This window comes from Pan paniscus, chromosome 17 (genome assembly GCF_029289425.2).
Source record: "Pan paniscus chromosome 17, NHGRI_mPanPan1-v2.0_pri, whole genome shotgun sequence".
Taxonomy (NCBI): domain Eukaryota; kingdom Metazoa; phylum Chordata; class Mammalia; order Primates; family Hominidae; genus Pan; species Pan paniscus.
Window position 1 is genome coordinate 66620764 of NC_073266.2, and position 26964 is coordinate 66647727.

The window sequence follows — 26964 nt, forward strand, 5'->3', positions numbered from 1 at the left end:
CTGCACTGGGGAATTAAGTCTCAACATACGTTTGGAGGGGACATTCAAACCACAGCACCATGGTCTGGAGAACTAGGTGCCATAGATTGAATGTGTTCCCCTAAAGTTAATATGTGGAATCCTAATCTCCAGTGTGATAGTATTTGGAGGTGAGGCTTTGGGGAAATAATTACGGCATGAAGGTGGAGCCTCATGAAGGGGATTAGTGCCCTCAAAAGAGAGACTACAGGGCTGGGCGAGGTGGCTCTGTAATCCCAGCACTTTGGGAGGCTAAGGTGGGCGGATCACCTGAGGTCAGGAGTTCCGCCCACCTTACTTGGAAACATAGGAAAACCCCATCACTACTAAAATACTAAAAATACAAAAATTAGCCAGGCATGGTGGTGCGTAGCTGTAATCCCAGAGACTTGGGAGACTGAGGTAGGAGAATTGCTTGAACCCAGGAGGTGGAGGTTGCAGTGAGCTGAGATCATGCCACCGCACTCTAGCCTGGGTAACAGAGTGAAGCTCATGTCAAAAAAAAAAATAATTAAAAAAAATACATAAAAATAAAAGAGACTCCAGAAAGCTCCCTTACCCCTTCTGCCATGTGGAAGATAAAGCAGGAGGATGGCCATCTATAAACCAGGAAGCAGTCCCTTACCAGACACTAAATCTGCTGACATGTTGATCTTAGACTTCCCAGTCTCCAGAACTCTAAGAAACAAATTTCTGTTATTTACACACTACCCAGTTTAAAGTATTTTGTTATAGCAGCCTGAACAAACTAAAATACTGGGCAAGATTTATTTTGCTACCAAAAAAATTAGATATTTATCACTTTTCAATTAAGTGTTTTAGTTTATGACTACATTCAAGATGCAATGATAATAAAGACTAAATTTTTCTACTCTAGGATTACACAGTAAAAACTATGCTTAATTTGCTTATCCATTGCAAAGAATAAAACTGCTTAAAAATTGCTTACACATCTACCATATATTTAATTAAACAAAAATAATGTAAGACATTATAATGAATATCATGGGCTAGCCTGTTTATCAAGAATGATTAGCCAAAAGTAAATATGACATTAAGCCATTGTATGTTTACTGCAATTTCAATATTATGTACAAGAAAGGCCTTTATAGCAGCATGATTTATAATCCTTTGGGATAACCCAGTAATGGGATTGCTGGGTCAAATGGTATTTCTAGTTCTAGATCCTTGAGGAATCGCCACACTGACTTCCACAATGGTTGAACTAGTTTACAGTCCCACCAACAGTGTAAAAGTGTTCCTATTTCTCCACATCCTCTCCAGCACCTGTTGTTTCCTGACTTTTTAATGATCGCCATTCTAACTGGTGTGAGATGGTATCTCATTGTGGTTTTGATTTGCATTTCTCTGATGGCCAGTGACGATCAGCATTTTTTCATGTGTCTTTTGGCTGCATAAATGTCTTCTTTTGAGAAATATCTGTTCATATCCTGTGCCTGCTTTTTGATGGGGTTGTTTTTTTCTTGTAAATTTGTTTGAGTTCTTTGTAGATTCTGGATATTAGCCCTTTGTCAGATGAGTAGATTGCAAAAATGTTCTCCCATTCTGTAGGTTGCCTGTTCACTCTGATGGTAGTTTCTTTTGCTGTGCGGAAGCTCTTTAGTTTAATTAGATCCCATTTGTCAATTTTGGCTTTTGATGCCATTGCTTTTGGTGTTTTAGACATGAAGTCCTTGCCCATGCCTATGTCCTGAATGGTATTGCCTAGGTTTTCTTCTAGGGTTTTTATGGTTTTAGGTCTAACATCTAAGTCTTTAATCCATCTTGAATTAATTTTTGTATAAGGTGTAAGGAAGGGATCCAGTTTCAGTTTTCTACATAACGCTAGCCAGTTTTCCCAGCACCATTTATTAAATAGGGAATCCTTTCCCCATTTCACATCACACACCAGGGCCTGTTGTGGGGTAGGGGGAGGGGGAAGGGATAGCATTAGGAGATATGCCTAATGTAAATGACAAGTTAATGGCTGCAACACACCAATGTGGCACATGTATACATATGTAACAAACCTGCACATTGTGCACATGTACCCTAGAACTTAAATTAAAAAAAAAAAAAAAAAGGCCTAACAGCCTTTTTTAAACAGTACTCCATAAAGCAGCAATGGACATAACTTTCAAATATTTCAAAGGTTACTCTACAACACTGAGTACAAATATTGTCAAACTCAAGGACTTAATTTGGTGTATTATGTATGCTTTCAGTTACACAAATTGGTCTAATAAGCAAATGGGTTAAGAGGAAGCAAAAATTTAGGATCTGAAAGAAGGAATAGCTGAAATTCATGGCTCAAAGATAAGAGGGACTAAAATAATCTTGTCTGTCACCCCGGGTGGAGTACAGTGGTAGGATCAGGGCTCACTGCAGCCTCAATTTCCAGGGCACAAGCGATCCTCCTGCCTTAGCCCCCTGAATAGTTGGGACTACAGGTGTGCACCACCACACCTGGCTAATATTTTAGGGGGGCATTTTAGTAGAGATGAGGTCTTGTTATGTTTTCCAGGCTGGTCTCAAACTCCTGAGATCAAGTGATCCTCCTGCCTCAGCCTCTCAAACTGCTGGGATTACAGGTATGAGTCACTGCACCTGGCTCCAAAGAACTCCTTAGCCTCAGTTTCCTCACTTGCAGAATGGAAATTATGCTTACACTTCATAGAATTGCTAGGGAGACTAAATGAGATCACCTATATAAAAATACCTACCAGAGCACCTGGTATAGAGCAAGTGCTCAATTAATGTTAACTGAATAGTAAACAACAAAGAAAAAGGAAGTTGAGTCAAAAGAGGGATACTTATGTCAGACTGAAAAGCATATGCAACATTTAAAAGGCCACAGACTTTATTAATGGAATTTTACTACTCTGTCTCATTTTAAAGTAATTCTCATCTTATATTTGGGTTACATGTAAAATATTTTCTACTTTAAAGGAATCTACTTTAAGGATCACAAAGTGAAAGTTCTCTGTCTTTTGTAGGGAAGTTGGAGAAAACAGCTCCAACCTTATCAAGGCCAACTGTTAATCCTAGCCATCATCTCCTTAGTTTTTGTGAGGGCAGGCAATTGAAGAAAACTGGTCCATACAGTAGTGGTTCCCAAATCTGGCAGGGTATCAGCACTGCTCAAAGAACTGTTTAACCAGACAGATTCCTGAGTTCATCACCAGTCTACTAGGTTAGAATCTCAGGTGGGATCCGGAACTTGCATATGAAAAGAGTGCTCAGGTGACTGTTCATTAATTAAGAGAATTCTCTTGAAATCCTCATTTTGATGGAGGGAGAATCAATGTGACCAGATTCCTTCTTAGATAACCCCAATACAGAAGATATTCTAGTATCAACATTATGGGTGTTCTATTATGCCTTTCTACAGTCCTTGTCCTGCAAAATGACTCTGGAGGGATTCAACTGAGGGACTGGCCTTGGCTAAGATTTCCCATTTGCTTCCTTCTCAATATGTAGAACTGGTGACTTGGAAAGCTGTACCAACATCCTGCAAATGTGTGTGTGTACACGTGTGCATGTCAGACCATGGAGTTCATAACATAAAATTTCTCATATGAGGACTAAATGGTTCTAAGAATCAGGTATTACATTATTCTAGCAGTTTCCGGATCCATTTATGAGCCTGTGTTTACTATTCCATGGGAGGCAGAAGTAACTTATAAGACTTGACCTTTGTCTTTATTGGACAAGAAACTCAAGGAGAGTCAGAATGGGAGGGAGAGCCACTGTGATTGTTGAATTCTGCAGAGATCATTTTGGGCCTGGTGAAATGGCAGAAATGTCATCTCTCCTTTGAGGATAGAAGCCCAGCACAGAGCTATCTCCTTTATGCTGAATGCTTCCTGGCTCTCACCCCCCAGCAAAAAGGTAACAATATTTCAGGTAAGAGAGAAAACGATTTTTTAAAAGTCTAAAGTGATAAAAATAAAAACAGGAGAAAAAAGTCAAATGACATCATTTGTACAATTAAAGTAGCTATAAGCTAGCAGCAGATTTAGTCTGAAGAAGAGGTTTTGCTGTTGGGCTGGTGGACGGTGTCAGGCACTCGTTCTCCTCGACTTTCTGTCAGGCCCTGAACATACACATGCTCTACATGGATCAGGGAAAGTAGAAAGAATGAACCAGAAAAAGCAAACAGTGGCTCTTTATTGGACTCTCATAGAGCCTGACAGGCCCTCCATGCTCTTCACCCTCTGAGAAAGGTTCAGAAATAGGAAAAAATGAGATCACTTGAAAAATTTATCCTAATACCATAAATCAGAATATTTTACTCTGCTTGAACTATGAAATCACTGCAGGTGACAGTCAAGAAGAGAACCCCTGAGAAACTATTAAAAATTTAGTTAGGCCGATTTACATAGGAATTAGCTTATTGATGAGAACTACTAAAGTGGAGGTCTTCACAGTAGGGTTTTGTAGCTATAAGAATGCATAAATGTGGAATAATGTAGACTTTTAAAAAGCAACTATTCCAACAAAGTGACCAAGACCTCTAGTCTTAACTGAGCTTCTTTATAATATTTTGGAATAAAAGCTGACCTTTTAAGAGTCTATGGAGAGCTGTTCTTCAAAGAATGTTTTCTTGAAGCAGCATTTTATGGTCAACAGGCCCATTGTTCGTTGGTATCCCTCTCTTTCTCATTTCCTCCCTCCCTCCCACTCAGCAAATATTAAAGTGCCCAGTATGTGCCAGGTACATTTCAGATATCCCAGTGAACAAAATATGAAGACCCCTGGCCTCCTGGAGCTTACATTATCTAGGAGGATAATAGTAAATAATTATACAGTATGCTAGATGACAATGCTGTGGAAAAAGAAAATATACAGTAGGATTGGGGGGCTGGGAGTGCAGAAATGTTACCTGGAAGGTCGGGCAGGCATGATGGAGAGAGAGATTTCATTTGCTCATGAGAGTAAAGACTTGAAGGACATGCAGGAATGAGGCCAGCAGATATCTGGAGCAGGGAGAGTGAGCCAGGCAAGGCTCTAAGAGTGGAGAGGGCTGGTGTGTTTGGAGCAATTACCTAGTACTGTGCTTCTCAAACTGGAGCAGGCATCAGTTCACACAGGGGCTGATGTTAAAGCGCTGACTGCCCCAGCCCCATAGATTCTAATTCCATAGGTCTGGGGTAGGGCCTGAGAACCTCCATTTCTAGCAAGTTCCTAGGGGATGCTGATGATGCTATGAGGATCACACTTTGAAAAACAGTGATTTAATATTTATTTATTTATTTATTTATTTATTTTGAGATGGAGTCTCGCTCTGTCCCCTAGGCTGGAGTGCAGTGGCACGATCTCGGTTTCATCACATTGGTCAGGCTGGTCTCGAACTCCTGTCCTCGTGATCTGCCCGCCTCCAGCTCCCAAAGTGCTGGGATTACAGGTGTGAGCCACCGCGCCCAGCCTTGACACATTATTTTTAAAACTCTCTGAGTTACTAAATAATACTGGATCATTAAATCAATTTAATGGGTCTGACTAGCAATTTTAAAAAAAGAAAACAGAATAGGCAATATCGGAGCCCATCACATTTAATGATGGTAAGTACTGTTTTATCAAACTTTCCTTTCAGTTGTATATAAATATGTGAATTGTATCATGATGTAAAATGTATTTTTTGCTGTGGGTGGCAGTCTAAAGAGTTTGAAAGCCACTAATTACTTTACTGTACCATTAAATAATACAAGCCACATTAATACAGCAGAGAGAATTAGGGGAGTCCTATTGTTCCAGTTGGACACTAAGCTGAACTTGCCTTGGGCCTTCTCTTGTACTCACACACAGATTTCCCCATCTGGATTTCTCTTTCATTCCAGCTTTATGGAAACCTTACCATCCCTTTAAGACAGAGGTCAAGTCCAGGTTTCTCTTCAATGTTCCCTGACTAGTTCTTCCCAGCAGTGTCTCCATTCCTTCTTCCAGAACTTAACTTCTACACCATTCATTTGACACGCAGCGTAAAGTGCCCTGCTCTACTCAGCTCTGCAATGCAAGGGGGTGCCTTTCTCTCCTGAAAGGTGATACATTCTTCCGAGGGCAGAGGTGGTGTCTTACACACTTCTGTTTCCCCAACATCCTAGCAATGTTGTGGTCAAAGTGGGGGTAAAATAACGAGCTGCAGTAGGAAGAAACAAACCACATTTGTAAGAGATGCTTTGCTTGTATATTATAGGTGATATCGGTGATGATGATGACGATGCAAATTAATGTAAAGGGACAGGTGGGTGCATACATCCTGAGAAGCAAATCTGGGGAGAGAAGGAGAAGGGTGGTAGAAGAAGAAGGGCCAAATACAGGAAAACCAACTAGCAGGGAAAGCTTAGCGGTAAGAGACCCTTAGTCTTCCACCGGAGAGCCTGGGCTGAGAGGTCCTTGGGACAGCAGGCCATGGAGAAAAGCCTCACTCTTCACTGGGAGTCCCTCCTTTAATGTTCTGCACTAATGCTGTGCAGTGAATAAGGAGAGTTGAAGGACCAAAGGAGAAATCAAGATTTTGGCTGAGAAGAAGGAGAGAAATAGGAATCCAGAGGCAGGGTGGAGAAGTTAATTTACCTCACGAATATGTATTGAATGAGATGGGTGTGCTGGGGGATGGTTTTGCTATAATGGAGGGACATACGTGTGCCATAGGAATGTGGAGAAAACCACCGAGTGTGTGTGGGTGAATCAGAGTGGGCTTCATAGAAAGCGGGGAGCATGATTGGCTCACCTGACAGACAAGCCATGAAACTGTGAGAACCCAGAAGCTGCATGCACAAAGGCCTGGCATGCAAGGACTCTGTCCACCTGACGATCGGCCAGCGGCTGACAGCGTCGGAGCACAGGATCCATAGGAGGAAAAAGAACACAACTTAAGTCAGGAGCTAGGCCATGAAGTGCCTTGTGTGCTGGATCAGAGCAGGGTGTAAGGGCGGCAACAGGGCTAAGGACACCTGGGGAGGAAGAAGGATGTGGAAGTGGAGACCCCAATTAGGAGTTTATAGCAATAGACTGTGGGGGAAATGTGGAGCAGCCACATGGGAGGGTGGCAACGTGGAGGGAAAGGAATGACTTGAGAAATGAGAATTTCTAGGGTTTGGGATCTAACAGTACTTTTGTGTTAGAGGGAGGATGCTGGTTATTCATATTTCCACAGGTGGAGATACACGAGGAGTGTGGATGTGTGGGGAGGCAGAAGAGAGTGACTGTGGACACACGGGGGTTGTTCCTGTGGGACCCCAAGGTGCCCTCCCAGTACAGCACTCAGGAATCTGCTCTGGGGATAGAGAACTGACAAAGAAACGAAAGATGCTTAGGGTGAGATAGGGAAGAGACCCCTGAATAGGAGCAAGGGGAAAGGTTTTAAGCAAGTCAGTTAATATGATTTTTTATATTTTTCTTTATGCAACTAAAAACAACCATGAAAGTATTCTAAAAAGTGGATATAAAATAAAGGCTTTAAAAATCATTTAGTGTGAAACTGGTAATTACTTTTAATTCCTATGACTTATCAAGTGTCTTGAGTAAATGAAAAGTTTGATTAATGTCAATAACATATTATTCCATACTTTCTTATTTACACTAAAAGGTAAGTTATCTTCTGGTTAATTCCCCTTGAAAAGCACTACCTAGTTTTCAAACACTAAATACAGTAAAATTCTTAATCCTCAAATGACATAGATAATTCACTAAACTGAAGAAAAGAGGGGACTTGAGAGCCCAACATAATAAAATCTGAGGTGGTAGTGGTATGAGAACACGCACGGATCTGGATGAATTCTGACCCATCACCATGACATTCAAATTGCTCCACAGTAAGCTAAATGCGAGCCAGGAACATGCCCTGTTGTGGATACAGACAGTGAGAGCTTTGAGCTGCGGCTTCTAAGTCGGCTCCCAGAGGACATACTAACTTTATTTATTTCCTTCCAAATCCTAAAGGAGAAATAAGTGACTCAGGATTTCAGAGCCTGTTCTTTAGGTCTCTGTTTAAGCAGGAGGCTCCGGAAAAAATAATTACCTGGTATTGCCTTTCCCAGACTTCACAGAATACCAGTAAGAAGAGAATGTTTAGAATGATATTAATACTATTTACTCTGAACAGCCAAGTTGTTTAACTATATAGACAGATTTATCCAAAGAGTATGCATTCCCACATAGGATATTACACAAATATTTTAGAAGGCGATGTCAAATAATATTTGATTGAAAAATATTTTATTTGGTTGGAAGTCAATTACTCTTCCATGGGCTTCCAGATCTTACTGTTTACTTGCCCAAAATTGGAAGAATACTACTTCTACAAAGTTGGCTTCAATTCTACAATGCAAGGGAAAGTTCTAAAACTTTTGGCTCATCGGCTTCAGCTGACATTAGCTGGTGAATTTTTCATGAGTAAGGGGCGCTGTGATCCTCTTAACAACCCAGAAGGTAGTTGTAAAGAATTCTGAGTTTCTAAGTGTTTAATTTATATATTTTAAGAAACAACAAATCAATTAGTATATATTATTCCAAATTTTCATAGAGGGCTTATTAAGACAGCATTTCCAGTTTGAAACCAACTCTTTTACATCAATATCATGTATGAAACAATTATTACACACCCGACAATTATTTTATCAGTATATATTAGTAAACTACTCCAAAGACTATAATGTGCTGTCATGTAGTATAATGTAAACATTATTCAACACAGCTTGAATTTTGAATCAACTTTAGATACTGTGGTATTCTGTGAATTAAACTCTAGAGATTTTAAGTGACTCATTTTATTATAAACACTCAATCCAAAAAGATGATTAAAATAATTGAGATAAGGCTTGATTGTAAGGATAAACAGCCTTTTATTTCTAGTAACATCTGTGGTAATAATATGCTATCATTTAAACCAACTAGGATGACTCACCATCTGTGGGTAAATGTAATTTTAGTAAATGTAATCTTTTCTAGTACTGGTGATAGTGTTTTTTTTTGTTTTTTGTTTTTTTTTTAAACGGAATCATCCATCCTCTATCCTTTTGCAACCATGAAGTGAGTTGGCAAGCTGAGGTCAGGAGTACAACTTCTTGCTATGTTCCAGAACCAAATTAACTGGCCCTCTTAAGAAATTTACCCATGACCTTGGCCTCAATAGGATCTTGCTCTAAATCAGAGTCAACTTGCCTGGGACCCACCATAGATCAATTATTTTCTCTATTTAGCCATAATTCTGAAAAACGAAAAGCATTACATTTTTGTTTATATGTCACTGTCTCAAATATAAATGACATTTTATTTTTGAATATAGTATAATAAATGAACAAATATTAACATTCCAGCACTTAGCCTGCACACTGTAATTCATTTTGCTTTAAGGTAAGTATTACAGTGAACTACAAGATTAACCTTCCCCACACTCCATTGCAGTGTCCTTTTTTGGCAGCCTCGATATTTCTACTTTGTTCTTGACTGAGCTTACACACCAAGATCCATCACTTCCTGGGAGTAGCCAATTTAATCTTCATAGATTTTTTTGTACTGGTTCACATGGTATAGTTTACATAAATTTGAAATAGTTCAAAAAAAATCCCACAAAAATACCCCCAAACCAACCAACAAACCAAGGTCTTACTTTATGTAAAAATGGAAACAATATGAATTCTCTATATTTAAAAAAATTATCTGGAATAGGAACACATCCAAGCTGGAGGGCCCAGTGAACTGTAACCTGTTTTTATGCTATTACCACATGGTGGTGCCACTTTGGCTGATAAACAGAACATTTGCCATCTTTGCTCAGTACCGTGTGAATCTCCCTGTTGTTTATGTACAGTGGAACTTCAGTAAGTGATTATGATGACTAATGTGCTGTTATTTTACAAACTCTGTTATTATAATTGAAAATATTTTTATATCCTACAACAATATCTCTCAAGCATTTATTAAGCAGTGGTTCTAGCGATAGTGCTGAAAAACACAGCCCCCAAAAACAGTAACAACACTGGAACAGACGTGAACTGTGACAAAACACTATGAAGGCCAAATATCCACTATGACCTCCTGTGTTGGTAATTTAGGTGAAAGCACTCTAAAAAATTAGAGCTAATGAAGAAAAAACTAAAAAGAACAGTAAAGTAAAAGTAAGCTGCAATGCTGTACATTCATGCATTCCCCAAAGGATCTTCTTTACATCTGTTTCTTATGGGATAATTAGTCTTGAAGTGTGAGTTTTATATTGTGAGACTGCTTCAGGAATACATCTATCAAACAGATGTAAATGCCTTCTTCAAATACAGCACTTCCCCCACCTTCTCCACGAAGTGCATCTCTTTCCACTATTACATCCCAGGCACACAGTAAACAGTGCAGCAATTATGAATGTGGGCACTGGAGACAGACTTCCTGGGTTTCAATCTGCAGGCTCCATCATTTTCCAGTTGCATGGGTTTGGCTAAGTTTCTTAACCTCACTGTACATCAGTTTCCTCATCTGAAAAATTAGGATGATACCACTACCCACCGCAAAGGGCTGTGGTAGGGACTGAATGAGCTTGATGTAACACATTTAGAACCTGTGTGGCACTGAGTCACACTATGGAAATATTAGCTACTGTTGTGATCATCTTCATCACCACCTTCCCATTAACTCTTGATGATACTCTTAAGGCCGAATTTGTTTCACTGGGTTAAAAAAAATAAGGTGTCCTTTTATTAACAGTACTTGTAGGATATGCAGTGGCATGAAAGTATTAATGCTTCTTTTGAAAAGCTGTCAGAAACCTTTGTCACAGTTCTGAGGAGCCCTTCTAGTCTATGTACTGGATAAGCAGCATGATTCTGGGTAGGGTCTGCTAAGACACTAACATTTACATCAAGGGACATGGCAGTGTCAAGTGGACATTTCTTTAGCCTTCTTACCTTCAGTCTGTCTTTGGGCAGCGCAACGACGCCTTGCTTAATGATTTCCAGGACCCGTTCTACTGACAGCTCAGCTCCAGCTTGCAGCAACCTTGAGCTAAAGAAGGAGATCACCTGTAATGTAAAGTGTTATTTTTTAAACAAGAAGAGGTATGAAATGTATTTTTAGTAGCCGCCTTTCTCACATGGTAGTCAAACTATCATGATTCCATTCCTACAGTGACCCGGCTTTTAATTCACTAGCCCTCCTAAATGCAGTTTGCTCTCCGTTGGGTTTGATAGCCAAATCAGAGGCAACCCCTCAATATCCAGGGCTGATTATTCATTCTGTGAATTAAGGAGCCTCCTGAATTCTACTCTTTCTTGTGCTGCCTGACCTTGCATTTATATTTCATTTATAGAGCAGTATCCAACAGAAAGTCGGGAGAGAAAGCTAAACCCTAAAGCCTATCACTTTTGAAGCTTAATATTAGCTCTCGCTCTCTCTCTCTCTCAAAAGGGCTTAACAGGAAAGAATTTGAAACTAATGGCTAAAATGATGTTTTGGGGATTATCTATGAATTTAGCCACATTTCCCTTATCATGATCACCAGGGATAATAAATAGCAACCTATAATTACTTTTGCTTCATGTTATAGCACAGCCCAAAGTATGCAGCAAGATATTAACACAGTAGCATTCTGGAAATACACGGTCCCTAAATATCTGTCACTAAAAAATGAAAACAAAACATCATTTTTCAGCAAATTATTTTTAAAACCACAATGTTCATAAATCAAGAAGACTGCAGATCCCTTTTAACTTCAAGAGAATAACATTTAGGTGTTTATAGTCAGACATGCAAAAATATAAAAAATTATTGTGTTTTTGTAAAGTTGAGCATTACCTTTTATGTCTTCTATTTTATAGGTAAAATATATTAAGTTACAAACAATCCTTCACAAATGTTTTTATGCATTTTCTTTCAGAATTACTCTCCTAAATGCTAATTGTTTAAGAGTACAATAACTTTTGTCTTATCCATTCTAGTGGAAAGTACACTATATTACATAAATGCCACTAAATGCATTTGTTCTGGAAGGTAAAGAGACTTAGCTGGCGCCACAGCCATTAACAAGCATGTGCCTCACAATTCTGTGGCAATGAGTGAGAACAAAGGCAGCTCATGGCTGGTGACACTGCTTGTGATTCCAAATAAACCATTTCTTTATCTCAAGCAGTTTGCTGGCACCACCAGCTACTTTGCAAGCTGCTTATTTTGTCCACAAGTGGGCTTTTCGGTACGTGCCTGTGGGCCTTGTTCTTCCCCATGTTGGATTTTAAGTTCTTTTTGAGTTTCTGGGATTAATATTTTGTTCACAGAGTTTAGACACAGCGGTCCAAAAATTGATTTTTATAATATAGTGAATAAATATTTGAAGAAAGACACAACACAGATAGCAAAACATATTGTAATAGATTAAAATCCTATTTTAAAAATATGCAACAATGAATACACAAAATAAATGCTTTCCTTTTGTGTAAATATCTTCACAGGTTGTAAACTGAGCATAGTTTTTCTGAGAAAAGAATTGGTTAACCATATGAAATGCCAATTTTGTTGGTAAAAAAATGGTTTAATGTTAGAAATTTCATATGGGTCAATCTAACACCTATGCATATTATCTTCTTTGACCAAAAAATATTTAAAAAGTAGGAGCTTATCTGTTAAAAACACATTCTAAAAAATAAAAAAATGGTAATTAAAAAGTAGATAGATGTTACATATGCTTGAGGCTTACTGAATTTTTTTCTTCTTTCTAACGTGCTGAAAGCTGATATTTCACTACTGGATTTTTGTTTTGTTTATAGCAGTAGATCATATAGACAAGCAGTAGTTCTCAAGCATGGCTGATCATCAGAAGTAGCTGAGAAGCCTTGTGAAATTCTGATCCCAGGGCCTAGTCAGGGACCTTCTATTATACATCAGGCTCTCCAGGTGATTTTGATGATCAGTCAGAATCCAGACCAGAGGTTTCCAAACTTTTCAAGTTGTACACATCTACAAGTAAAAAAATGAGGATGTGCTTGCAATATATGTTCTAGTTCTTTATAAATCATGCAATATACTACAGCACTGATGTTTTACATATTATAAAATGTTCATAAAATAAATTTAAAAGAATGAGATAAAGATAAAATCAATTAGATTAAAAAAAACCAATGATACAAAACATGTTTTTTGTACTCATTACAATGTCATTGAAAATAATCTGGGTAATTACAGATTACTAATCACAGCAATTTCACATGACCATCAGCAAGCACAGTATTCATCCACGGTAAGATGCATCGTTTATTACAGTGAATATTAAATCCATAGTGCCCAACAGTCTTCCTGATAACTTTTATGGATCCATTTTCTGTGAGATTAGACTGGTTCATCACTGTTTTTCCCTTGTAATGTGGCACTTGTTCCAGGAGGATGGGGATGCCAGCTCTGCCATTATCTTTTGTCATATGTGCTTATATTTTTCTATCACCTTCAGTGTGTGGGGAAACACGCTATTTCGTGAGGGTTTAACTAAATCTAGATACTGTAACCAGGAACACATATACTACACTAAGCTTTACGTGAATGAACAGGTGAGCGCATGTATGCCAAGCCCTACAAGTTGAGGAACTCCTATCTCCTCCCTCAGGATATCTGGAGTACTGAGGCTGACACAGACCCTGGAAGGTTGTAAAGGCCAATACTATTAGTAAAACTAAATCTCCTTATTTTTAGATGAATAAATAACAGCTCTAATATTTTCTTTCCATGCTTCTACGGATGAACTGTTAGTGCAATCTCTGGGGCATGTGCAGCCATCCGCTTTGATAATCACTAATCGAGATAACAAAAGGCACATAATCAGAGTTAAAGGGAACTCACAGTATTCACTTACTACTCAAAGACACGACAAACCAACAAAAGGGAGTGTACTTATGTGTCACACCACCAAGAACAAAGTAATGCAATGACAGTTTTGCTTTGTTGACTCTGCGGCCTATACTGGCTTTCCTCTAAGCCACAAGGAATTTCCATTTCCACTGGGAGAGCTGCAGAGGAGGCATGAGGCTGGGTTTCCAACTAAATTCCTTTTTCAAACTGGTTCTCATTTGTATGTTTTAAAGCTGACATTCTCATGTTTTTGCATTCAAACTCACATGATTTTAGAAAATGATAAAACAACCACTTGCAGAAGGGAAGTATAATTTATGTATCAAAACCGAAGGAAACAAATCTATCCTGAATGTTTATCATGGACTGTGTGCTGTACATATACTATTTATTTAATTCTCATGACAATCCCATGAGGCTGATAAAAATCTCTGTCCTACAGAATTGTAAAAAGGATCAGAGACAAACTAGACTGGGGTGACCCAGGCAAGTGGGAGGAGTAGGACTCCAGCTCAGGTATTTCTTCTTACTTTATCATGTCTCCGGCAATTCCTGTGTAGCAAAATGGAGCATTAGCTTAGTTTTTCAAATAGGAGATATCTAAGTGAAAGGTGTAAGTTGTTCAGCCAAACCTTTCAGATGTTGTCTGACTGCAACACCAGCAAAGAACGTGAAACAATTCATTCAAAGATAAGAGCTTCTATTTCCTACTCCCAGGTTATAATTTTGCATATAATAGTACTTTTAGTGATGATGACTACAACAGATGTGTGGCTTTTATCCATTTGTATAGCAACCATTAAAACTGTTAAAATAGATGAACTTTTATTCCTCTGAAAATCTCTGCATGAGACACAGCCAATAACAGAAAAAATTCAAGTAAAACCTTTAGTGAAAGTGGGGATGAATGCTTTGTTGGGGTAATTCAAAGACAACCTTTCAAAGGAAGGTACTTTTCCAAAGCACATGTTTTACAACCCTCCTCTACCTACAATATTTGGCTGTAACTCATGAAATCCAAGTACAGCATATTACATTCCATTATGCTATTAGCTTTGAACAGTGATTGCCCACTGTCATATACTGATTAATCAGTTGTATACTTTGAGTAATGTCAAATCACATTTAACCACCTGTCATGAAACAAGTGAATGATTATTATTAATAGATCACAGATTAATAGAAATGAGAAGCTTTTCTGGAGTAGAGGAGGATAAAAAGGAGCTAGTATGTGCTCCTCAGGCAAAATGCTTGCTTGCTAAAAATGGCCACTCTCCTAAGAGGTAGAAGAAGACAGCTAAGTTTTATTTTATTTTATTTTTATTTTTTAAGACAATGATAAACATGTAAAATACATATATATTTCCTCATTGACTTGTTTGAGTTTCCCCTCAAGTTACTGTATTCTAATCAATACATATATTGACAATCCATTCAGCAAAGAAGCTCTCCCGAGGATTTACCAGGGAAATAAATAGATGATACCATTTTCTCTCTTGAAGAAAGACACAGTGTAATTTGTGAGATAAGACAGATCAAACCTGTATAATTAGAATAGACATCATGGTAAAGTGGATAATGAACTACTCAAAGAAGGCTTAGATTTGAGTCCTGCCTCTGATACTAGCAATGTGACTTGTAAAACACTCAACATCTAGATGTAGCATGATGCAGTGGTTTAGAGAACTTACCTGGTGTCGGACGGCTTGGGTTTAAATCCCACCTCTTCTTATAATATCTTCAAAGTGACAAAGTTGCAGCATCTACTGCATAGGAACCAATAATCATAATGCGGCAACTTTGTCATTTTGTAAATGAGGGTACTGATATACACCTAATAACAGTAAGAGCTAACGCTCTGTGAGCACTTACCATGTGCAAAGCACTTTGCACTGTGCAGACATTAACTTATTTAAGGCTGTAAATTTCTCTCTGGGCTTTTGCTGGGTCCCACAAATTTTGACATGTTACAGTTTCATTTATGTTCACTTTAAATTTGTTCTATTTCCCTTGTAAACTTCTTTTTGACACATGGGTGTATTGTTCAATTTCCAAGTATTTGGAGATTTTCCAGATATCTTATTTCTTTTTTTTAATACTTTAAGTTTTAGGGTACACGTGCACAATGTGCAGGTTAGTTACATATGTATACATGTGCCATGTTTGTGTGCTGCACCCACTAACTCGTCATTTAACATTAGGTATATCTCCAAATGCTATCCGTCCCCTCTCCCCCAACCCCACAACAGGCCCCAGTGCGTGACGTTCCCCTTCCTGTGTCCATGTGTTCTCATTGTTCAATTCCCACCTGAGTGAGAACTTGCGGTGTTTGGTTTTTTATCCTTGCGATAGTTTGCTGAGAATGATGGTTTCCAGCTTCATCCATGTCCCTACAAAGGACATGAACTCATCATTTTTTATGGCTGCATAGTATTCCATGGTGTATATGTGCCACATTTTCTTAATCCAGTCTATCATTGTTGGACATTTGGCTTGGTTCCAAGTCTTTGCTATTGTGAATAGTGCTGCAATAAACATACGTGTGCATGTGTCTTTATAGCAGCATGATTTATAATCTTTTGGGTATATATCCAGTAATGGGATTGCTGGGTCAAATGGTATTTCTAGTTCTAGATCCTTGAGGAATCGCCACACTGACTTCCACAATGGTTGAACTAGTTTATAGTCCCACCAACAGTGTAAGAGTGTTCCTATTTCTCCACATCCTCTCCAGCACGGGTTGTTTCCTGACTTTTTAATGATTGCCATTCTAACTGGTGTGAGATGGTATCTCATTGTGGTTTTGATTTGCATTTCTCTGATGGCCAGTGATGATGAGCATTTTTTCATGTGTCTTTTGGCTGCATAAATGTCTTCTTTTGAGAAGTGTCTGTTCATATCCTTCACTCACTTTTTGATGGGGTTTTTTTTTTCTTGTAAATTTGTTTGAGTTCATTGTAGATTCTGGATATTAGCCCCTTGTCAGATGGGTAGATGGCAAAAATTTTCTCCCATTCTGTAGGTTGCCTGTTCACTCTGATGGTAGTTTCTTTCGCTGTGCAGAAGCTCTTTAGTTTAATTAGATCCCATTTGTCAATTTTAGCTTTTGTTGCCATTGCTTTTGGTGTTTTAGACATGAAGTCCTTGCCCATGTCTATGTCCTGAATGGTATTGCCTAGGTTTTCTTCTAGGGTTTTTATGGTTTTAGGTCTAACATCTAAGTCTTTAATCCATCTTGAATTAATTTTTGTATAAGGTGTAAGGAAGGGATCCAGTTTCAGCTTTCTACATATGGCTAGCCAGTTTCCCAGCACCATTTATTAAATAGGGAATCCTTTCCCCATTTCTTGTTTTTGTCAGGTTTGTCAAAGACCAGATGGTTGTAGATATGCGGCATTATTTCTGAGGGCTCTGTTCTGTTCCATTGGTCTATGTCTCTGTTTTGGTACCAGTACCATGCTGTTTTGGTTACTGTAGCCTTGTAGTATAGTTTGAAGTCAGGTAGCGTGATGCCTCCAGCTTTGTTCTTTTGGCTTAGGATTGACTTGGCAATGCGGGCTCTTTTTTGGTTCCATATGAACTTTAAAGTAGTTTTTTCCAATTCTGTGAAGAATGTCATTGGTAGCTTGATGGGGATGGCATTGAATCTATAAATTACTTTGGGCAGTATGGCCATTTTCATGATATTGATTCTTCCTACCCAGGAGCATGGAATGTTCTTCCATTTGTTTGTATCCTCTTTTATTTCATTAAGCAGTGGTTTGTAGTTCTCCTTGAAGAGATCCTTCACATCCCTTGTAAGTTGGATTCCTAGGTATTTTATTCTCTTTGAAGCAATTGTGAATGAGAGTTCACTCATGATTTGGCTCTCTGTTTGTCTGTTATTGGTGTATAAGAATGCTTGTGATTTTTGCACATTGATTTTGTATCCTCAGACTTTGCTGAAGTTGCTTATCAGCTTGAGGAGATTTTGGGCTGAGACGATGGGGCTTTCTAGATATACAATCATGTCATCTGCAAAAAGGGACAATTTGACTTCCTCTTTTCCTAATTGAATATCCTTTATTTCCTTCCCCTGCCTGATTGCCCTGGCCAGAACTTCCAATACTACGTTGAATAGGAGTGGTGAGAGAAGGCATCCCTGTCCTGTGCCAGTTTTCAAAGGGAATGCTTCCAGTTTTTGCCCATTCAGTATGATACTGGCTGTGGGTCTTTCATAGATAGTTCTTATTATTTTGAGATACGTCCCATCAATACTGAATTTATTGAGTTTTTAGCATGAAGTGTTGTTGAATTTTGTCAAAGGCTTTTTCTGCATCTATTGAGATAATCATATGGTTTTTGTCATTGGTTCTGTTTATATGCTGGATTATGTTTATTGATTTGGTATGTTGAACCAGCCTTGCATCCTAGGGATGAAGCCCACTTGATCATGGTGGATAAGCTTTTTGATGTGCTGCTGGATTTGGTTTGCCAGTATTTTATTAGGATTTTTGCATCAATGTTCATCAGGGATATTGGTCTAAAATTCTCTTTTTTTGTTGTGTCTCCGCCAGGCTTTGGTATCAGGATGATGCTGGCCTCATAAAATGAGTTAGGGAGGATTCCCTCTTTTTCTATTGATTGGAATAGTTTCTGAAGGAATAGTACCAGCTCCTTTTTGTACCTCTGGTAGAATTCAGCTGTGAATCCATCTGGTCCTGGACTTTTTTTGGTTGGTAAGCTATTAATTATTGCCTCAATTTCAGAGCCTGTTATTGGTCTATTCAGAGATTCAACTTCTTCCTGGTTTAGTCTTGGGAGGGTGTGTGTCCAGGAATTTATCCATTTCTTCTAGATTTTCTAGTTTATTTGCGTAGAGGTGCTTATAGCATTCTCTGATGGCAGTTTGTATTTCTGTGGGATCAGTGGTAATATCCCCTTTATCATTTTTTATTGCGTCTATTTGATTCTTCTCTCTTTTCTTCTTTATTAGTCTTGCTAGCAGTCTATCAATTTTGTTGATCTTTTCAAAAAACCAGCTCCTGGATTCATTGATTTTTTGAAGGGTTTTTTGTGTCTCTATCTCCTTCAATTCTGCTCTGATCTTAGTTATTTCTTGCCTTCTCTAGCTTTTGAATGTGTTTGCTCTTGCTTCCCTAGTTCTTTTAATTGTGATGTTAGGGTGTCAATTTTAGATCTGTCCTGCTTTCTCTTGTGGGCATTTAGTGCTATAAATTTCCCTCTACACACTGCTTTGAAGGTGTCCCAGAGATTCTGGTATGTTGTGTCTTTGTTCTCTTTGGTTTCAAAGAACATCTTTATTTCTGCCTTCATTTCGTTATGTATCCAGTAGTCATTCAGGAGCAGGTTGTTCAGTTTCCATGTAGTTGAGCGGTTTTGAGTGAGTTTCTTAATCCTGAGTTCTAGTTTGACTGCACTGTGGTCTGAGAGACAGTTTGTTAGAATTTCTGTTCTTTTACATTTGCTGAGGAGAGCTTTACTTCCAACTATGTGGTCAATTTTGGAATAAGTGTGGTGTGGTGCTGAGAAGAATGTATATTCTGCTGATTTTGGGTGGAGAGTTCTGTAGATGTCTATTAGGTCTGCTTGGTTAAGAGCTGAGCTCAATTCCTGGATATCCTTGTTAACTTTCTGTCTCGTTGATCTGTCTAATGTTGACAGTGGGGTGTTAGAGTCTCCCATTATTATTGTGTGGGAGTCTAAGTCTCTTTGTAGGTCTCTAAGGACTTGCTTTATGAATCTGGGTGCTCCTGTATTGGGTGCATATATATTTAGGATAGTTAGCTCTTCTTGTTGAATTGAACCCTTTACCATTATGTAATGGCCTTCTTTCTCTCTTTTGACCTCTGTTGGTTTAAAGTCTGTTTTATCAGAGACTAGGATTGCAACCCCTGCCTTTTGTTTTCCATTTGCTTGGTAGATCTTCCTCCATCCCTTTATTTTGAGCCTATTTGTGTCTCTGCACGTGAGATGGGTTTCCTGAATACAGCACACTGATGGGTCTTGACCGTTTATCCAATTTGCCCGTCTGTGTCTTTTAATTGGAGCATTTAGCCCATTTACATTTAAGGTTAATATTGCTATGTGTGAATTTGATCCTGTCATTATGATGTTAGCTGGTTATTTTGCTTGTTAGTTGATGCAGTTTCTTCCCAGCCTTGACGGTCTTTACAATTTGGCAAGGTTTTGCAGTGGCTGGTACCGTTTGTTCCTTTCTATGTTTAGTGCTTCCTTCAGGAGCTCTTTTAGGGCAGGCCTGGGGGTGAGAAAATCTCTCAGCATTTGCTTGTCTGTAAAGGATTTTATTTCTCCTTCACTTATGAAGCTTAGTTTGTCTGGATATGAAATTCTGGGTTGAAAATTATTTTCTTTAAGAATGTTGACTATTGTCCCCCACTCTCTTCTGGCTTGGAGAGTTTCTGCCGAGAGATCAGCTGTTAGTCTGATGGGCTTCCCTTTGTGGGTAACCCGACCTTTCTCTCTGGCTGCCCTTAACATTTTTTCCTTCATTGCAACTTTAGTGAATCTGACAATTACGTGTCTTGGAGTTGCTGTTCTTGATGAGTATCTTTGTGGCGTTCTCTGTATTTCCTGAATTTGAATGTTGGCCTGCCTTGCTAGATTGGGGAAGTTCTCCTGGATAATATCCTGCAGAATGTTTTCCAACTTGGTTCCATTCTCCCCGTCACTTTCAGGTACACCAATCAGACGTAGATTTGGTCTTTTCACAAAGTCCCATATTTCTTGGAGGCTTTGTTCGTTTCTTTTTATTCTTTTTTCTCTAAACTTCTCTTCTCGCTTCATTTCATTCATTTGATCTTCCATCACTGATACTCTTTCTTCCAGTTGATCGAATCGGCTACTGAGGCTTGTGCATTCGTCACGTAGTGCTCGTGCCTTGGTTTTCAGCTCCATTAGGTCCTTTAAGGACTTCTGTGCATTGGTTATTCTAGTTAGCCTTTCGTCTAATTTTTTTTCAAGGTTTTTAACTTCATTGCCATGGGTTTGAACTTCCTCCTTTAGCTCGGAGTAATTTGATCATCTGAAGCCTTCTTCTCTCAACTCTTCAAAGTCATTCTCCGTCCAGCTTTGTTCCGTTGCTGGTGAGGAGCTGCGTTCCTTTGGAGGAGGAGAGGCACTCTGATTTTTAGAGTTTCCAGGTTTTCTGCTCTGTTTTTTCCCAATTTTGTGATTTTATCTACCTTTGGTCTTTGATGATGGTCATGTACAGATGGGGTTTTGGTGTGGATGTCCTTTCTGTTTGTTAGTTTTCCTTCTAACAGTCAGGACCCTCAGCTGCAGGTCTGTTGGAGTTTGCTGGAGGTCCACTCCAGACCCTGTTTGCCTGGGTATCAGCAGCGGAGGCTACAGAACAGCGGATATTGGTGAGCAGCAAATGTTGCTGCCTGATTGTTCCTCTAGAAGTTTTGTCTGAGAGGAGTACCCAGCCGTGTGAGGTGTCAGTCTGCCCCTACTGGGGGGTGCCTCCCAGTTAGGCTACTCAGGGGTCAGGGACCCACTTGAGAAGGCAGTCTGTCCATTCTCAGATCTCCAGCTGCGTGCTGGGAGAACCACTACTCTCTTCAAAGCTGTCAGACAGGGACATTTAAGTCTGCAGAGGATTCTGCTGCCTTTTGTTTGGCAATGCCCTGCCCCAAGACGTGGAGTCTACAGAGGCAGGCAGGCCTCCTTGAGCTGTGGTGGGCTCCACCCAGTTCGAGCTTCCTGGCCACTTTGTTTACCTACTCAAGCCTCGGCAATGGCGGATGCCCCTCCCCCAGCCTCACTGCCACCTTGCAGTTTGATCTCAGACTGCTGTGCTAGCAATGAGCGAGGCTCCGTGGGTGTAGGACCCTCTGAGCCAGGCATGGGATATAATCTCCTGGTGTGCCATTTGCTAAGACCGTTGGAAAAGCACAGTATTAGGGTGGGAGTGACCCGATTTTCCAGGTGCCGTCTGTCACCCCTTTCTTTGACTAGGAAAGGGAATTCACTGACCCCTTGTGCTTCCCAGGTGAGGCAATGCCTCGCCCTGCTTCGGCTCACGTGCAGTGCGCTACACCTACTGTCCTGCACCCACTTTCCGGCACTCCCCAGTGAGATGAACCCGGTATCTCAGTTGGAAATGCAGAAATCACCCGTCTTCTGCATCGCTCACACTGGGAGCTGTAGACTGGAGCTGTTCCTATTCGGCCATCTTGGCTCTTCTTACTGATTTCTATTCAATAGTTTAATTTCACTATGGTCAAAGAATATACTCTAGGTGATCTCATCTCATTTAAATTTGCTGAGGTTTGTTTTACAGCCCCATACATGGTCTCTCTTAGAGAACGGTTCACGTGCACTGATGTTGTTGGGTGGTATGTTCTATAAATGTGAACTCATCAAGTTGGTGTTTAGTATTGTTTGGGTCTTCTGTATCATCACAAATTTTCTGTTTATTTGCTGTATCAATTACTGAGAAAGAAGTGTTGACTTCTCCAATTATGGGTTTGTTTGTGTCTCCTTGCCATTCTATCAGTTTTTATTTCATGCATTTCGAAGCTCTGTTGTATACACATTTATGGTTGTTATGTCTCCTTGGTGAATTGACTTCTTTATCATTACATGGAGTCCCTCTTTATCCCTGGTAATGCTCCCTGTGTTGAAGTCTACTTTGTCTGCTATTAATATAGTTATCCTACCCCTTTTTTTAAATTAATGCTTACAAAGTAAAAGTTCTTTTATCCTTTTGCTTTTAACCAATCTATTTCTTTATGTTTAAGGTGGGTTTCTTATAGACAGCACATAGTTAGGTCTTGCTTTTTATCCAATCTGAAATTTTCTGTCTTTTAACTGAGGCATCAGGATTATTTGCATTTGATTTAATTATTGGCATGGATGGATTTAAATACATGGATGGATTTTTGTTGTTGTTGTTCCACTATTTTGTTGTTGTTGTTCCACTATTATTTATTCTGCTTTTCCTGCCTGCCTTTGGACTGGGTATAATTTTATGATTTCTATTTTATCTTCATCTTTGACTTACTACTTATATTTCTATTTTAATGTTTTCTTTAGCGGTTGCCCTAGAGTTTATACTATACACCTTTAATTATCACAGTCTATCTTCAAATAATATTATACTACTTGACACTGTGAAGAACTGTGAAAAGTGAAATGGTACCCTACTTGTGAGTTAACAATTTATCCAGTCTATAGTTCATGGATCCTGGAAGAAGAGATATTTCTGGGTCAGAGACGGAGGGAAGTTTGTTAGTCACAGCAATAGCAGTGATCAGAGCATCTGCATTACCACACTGGCTCCCCAAGCCCCAGTTTGCTTAGGGTTATGTGACAAGGGTCAGACAATACTTGCACATGCAGTAAATTATACCCTGTAACCATCTGCCCCTCATTATCACAGAATGTTCACTCCACCTTCCCAGCCAGTTCCCCATAACTCCGTCCCACCCACTATTCTCTGTGCCTAGAGTGCTCTGTCCCCAGATAGCTGCATAGCTCACTCTCTACCTGCTTCAAGTTTTGGCTCAAACGCACCTGATTACATTCTTTAAATCTGCAATCTCCTACCCGTATTCTGACGAGCTCTCATTATTCTCCTTTCTTACTCTTTTTTTTTTCCTTAAGCCACTGGGTAGATATTGATGTCATATATTGGGATAAGAAAGGCTATAGAAGAAAATATTTTATATTGCATTGGTTTTTGCAGAAAATCAAGAATTATGATTTAACCTTGTTTAACAATTGTGGGACTGTCAAGTCAGTGCTAGTTTAGAGCTTGATAAGGATGGTCAGGTCTGGAAATACACAAGATCTAATGTGAATTCTACACTGTCCAGAGATAACAAGATTTCTTGCCTTTACCTTACTATACAATGGTTATAGTTCATTGCATCTGTCCTCTACTCATATTCAGCCATTTCTTAGGTAACCAGACAATTTATTTTATGTTCTCTCTTGTTTGGTGTCATATTCAACCTTGTCTTGCTGCTTAATTCAGCCTGATCATATCACCTTATGTTTTAGATGGGAGAGATAGGCACCAGTGTGTAATAAAAATGTGGGCACTTGAAAAACATCTAATTCCTTCTGCAGACGTTAAAAGTGCTCCAAGGTTAGCCACTTCTGTCTTCTGAGATACTGAGTGCTGCTAAATGTCTTAACCAAAAATAATCAACTCTCAACTCCCTGCCCACTAAAAATAACAGTAGATTCATCTCCTCCACCAACTTTTTTCTTCTACAGTCTTTCACAGAGTTAACTTCTGAAGGTTAACTCTATGAAAGAAGAAAGTAGCAAAAGCTTGTTTAAGCCAAAATTTCAGGGATCTTTGGGGGATAGATGGGGAAGGTAAAGTACTGAAAAAGGCACACAGTAGAGATGTTATTTATATCTTTATCACAGCATCTTTTCAAAATATGTAAAAGGAGTTTAAAATGTTTTTTAAATGAATTTCCAGTGTGCCCAGCACTATTTTGGATGATAGTATTCAACAAAAAGTTGTTGGAAAACCTGCTCATTTGGAATCTTAATTAGGTTTATCCAAGTGAATGCTGAAAACATGGGATTTAATAGAATGAGAACCTGGATTCAGGGCCTGGTTGACTGACTTGCTAGCTAAGTGATCTCAAGCCTACTATTTCCCTTCTCTAGCCCTGCTCTCCCTTCCTCCTAGGGATGGCGAAAGGGCCAATGACATAAAGCCCCCTGCAATGACATGTGATAACTATCCAAGACAATGATACTTAGGCAGGAATGTATATTAACAGCATCTGAGAAACCTCTCAGCCTCTTGATTTTCTTATCTGTAAAGTGGGATAATAATCCTAGCTCACATGGATTAAGGATGGTAAAAGAGGTCATATACATGAGGCACTCAAGCTTCATTCCCATCATTTAGAAGGTGTACTTAAAACTGTTTAGGCATTTGTTTATGTGGTTTTAAGAACTGCATAACAGCATATAGTCAAATGTTTAGCCTGAGAATGCAGTTTTCACTGAATACAGGTGAAGTGTAAATAAGTGGCCCATTCTTCCGACAATGACAGAAAAGTGAGCACTGGGTTAACATCCTGCTTTTAATTCTATATGGTTCTATACTGTGTACTTACAGTGAGGTCCTTTCTACTTCCTCACCTCCACTCTGCTTTTCACTTCTTCCAAAGGAGAATGTGTTTCAAATGGATGTAGTTTAAATTCTTTGCATGGTTCTGTGTGTCCTGATTAAAAAAAATTAATATGGTCTTTCAGAGACTTTTTTTTTCTTTTTCTTTCGTGTGTGTGTGTGTGTGTGTGTGTGTGTGTGTGTGTGTGTGTGTGTGTTTAAGAGATGGTCTTGAATTTCTGGGCTCAAGAGATTCTCCTGACTCAGTCTCCTGAGCAGCTGGGATAACAGTGCACCACCACGCCTGGCTCTCAGAGACATTTTTAAGGATATCAATTGCCTGGTTACTAAGAATGTTCCTCCTTGCACCACTGATGGAATAAAGACCGATTTGACATCATTAGAACTGATTTTGAAAGAGAAAGTAATTAGGTTTGTGGATATGATCAGATGGTTTCATAGGCAACTGTGGGAGCATTTAGTGAATGTGTATAGTGGTTAGGCAGAATTATTACAAACATAGGTCTTATCATCAAACTCTGGGTTTAAGTTCTGGCTGTATCACTTGCTGAATGTGTGACAGTAAACAAGTTAATTAATCTTTCTAACTTGGTTTCTTTATCTGTAAATTGAGGGCTAAAATGAAATATACCTCATGGTTTATTTTTTAATGAGGATTAAGTAAGTTATTGCATGTAAGTGCTTAGCAAGTATGCAATAAAAGCTAGTGATGATTAGAAAAGAAACAAATGGCTTTTGATGTGGTTTAAATAAAATGTTAAAGCTAAATACTCCAAATGATGTGTAATATTGCAGCTACTGCAGCTATGACCACAGGGAAAAAAAAAATCTCTGGTTTAGTCTTTTGTCAGGAATACAAAGAAAATATTGCCTATCACAATGAAAGCTACTGGGAATTAGAGATTATTTCTCTCCCATTTACTGCAGGTGTATATTACCAGACATACATAGTCCATAGTTCAGGTGACTATCTTTAAACATTTTTTTAAAGGAAAAAAGAAAGATAGGAAGGAATCAAAAAAGAAATTGGAATGAGGGAGGTCCAGAGAAAGGTAAAAGTTAGAACAGATGGGATAGAGGACTGCCACAAGGGCAGACTGAAATGAATGGGATGACACAGTTTAGAAACATGAAGACTGAAAATGGACATGTTGGATATTTCTAGAATGTAAAGATCTGAATAAATCTTGGAAAACCAGGAATATCTCCTGGAGCTTGAAAGAGATACATTAATAAACAAATGTAAGAAAATACTATTTTAATATTACAGTGCCCATTCTTGGGTGATATTCTTAGACGAAATATTAGACATCAAGAGTCTCAAGACTATAAAAGGCCACACTTTGCATCAGATTAATTTTAAAAAGATAGAAGGATAGGAAAAGTAGCATGCCAACAGCATAGTCTCACAGGTTTTTGTTTTCCTTGGGAATCCTTATAGCAGTTTTTGGGCTAGTCTTTGACCCTTCAAATGACAGCTCAGATGCAAGAGAATGAGACTACTGTAGGTAGATGCAATAGCCACCCTGCCTTAGAAACCACGTCTCAAATAGAAACCAATATCCTTGTGACAGTCTCAGCTTCTACGTCCTTGTAAAGGACATGCCCAGTTATAAGAATTCTCTCATTCGGAGAAGCCCAAAGTGATGGCTTCTCATCAAGTATTTGTAGTTCATTCGTAGTCCTCCAAGTAATGACTCAGCTTACCAATCAAATGTCATTTTATCACATCATCATTTTATCATAGCAGTGTTGCTTGGTAACACAACTGACATTCTACCTCCATTAGATTTCTAGAGAACTGAGCTAGAAGCATCTTAACCCAGCCAATTTCTCATGTAAAAGGGGAAAGAGTTTTGTGAAACCTTTACCCACAAGCATAATGAGTCTTAAACTCAGTATTTTACCTCCAAAAATACTACTGGGAAGAAATAGAAATGAATTTGGACAAATTCATGAATAACATGGTTAGAAAAAGCTTTTCAGAAGTAAGT

At 38.9% G+C, this 26964-nt stretch overlaps 1 protein-coding gene across 41 annotated transcripts in view; it reads right to left on the reverse strand.

The window, feature by feature from the left end:
* Positions 1 to 26964, reverse strand: part of DYM (dymeclin) — a 411306-nt gene that overhangs the window by 42540 nt on the left and 341802 nt on the right. For 16 of the 41 annotated variants that reach the window (XM_034943670.3, XM_034943660.3, XM_024926369.4 and 13 more), the window contains one exon: positions 10917 to 11030. In XM_034943670.3, coding sequence (XP_034799561.1) covers positions 10917 to 11030 — 114 coding nt within the window. Of the gene's footprint in view, positions 1 to 5294; positions 6291 to 6751; positions 6847 to 10916; positions 11031 to 26964 lie in introns of those variants that run through there. The other 25 variants (XM_055102685.2, XM_055102681.2, XM_055102680.2 and 22 more) reach the window with 5 other exon arrangements.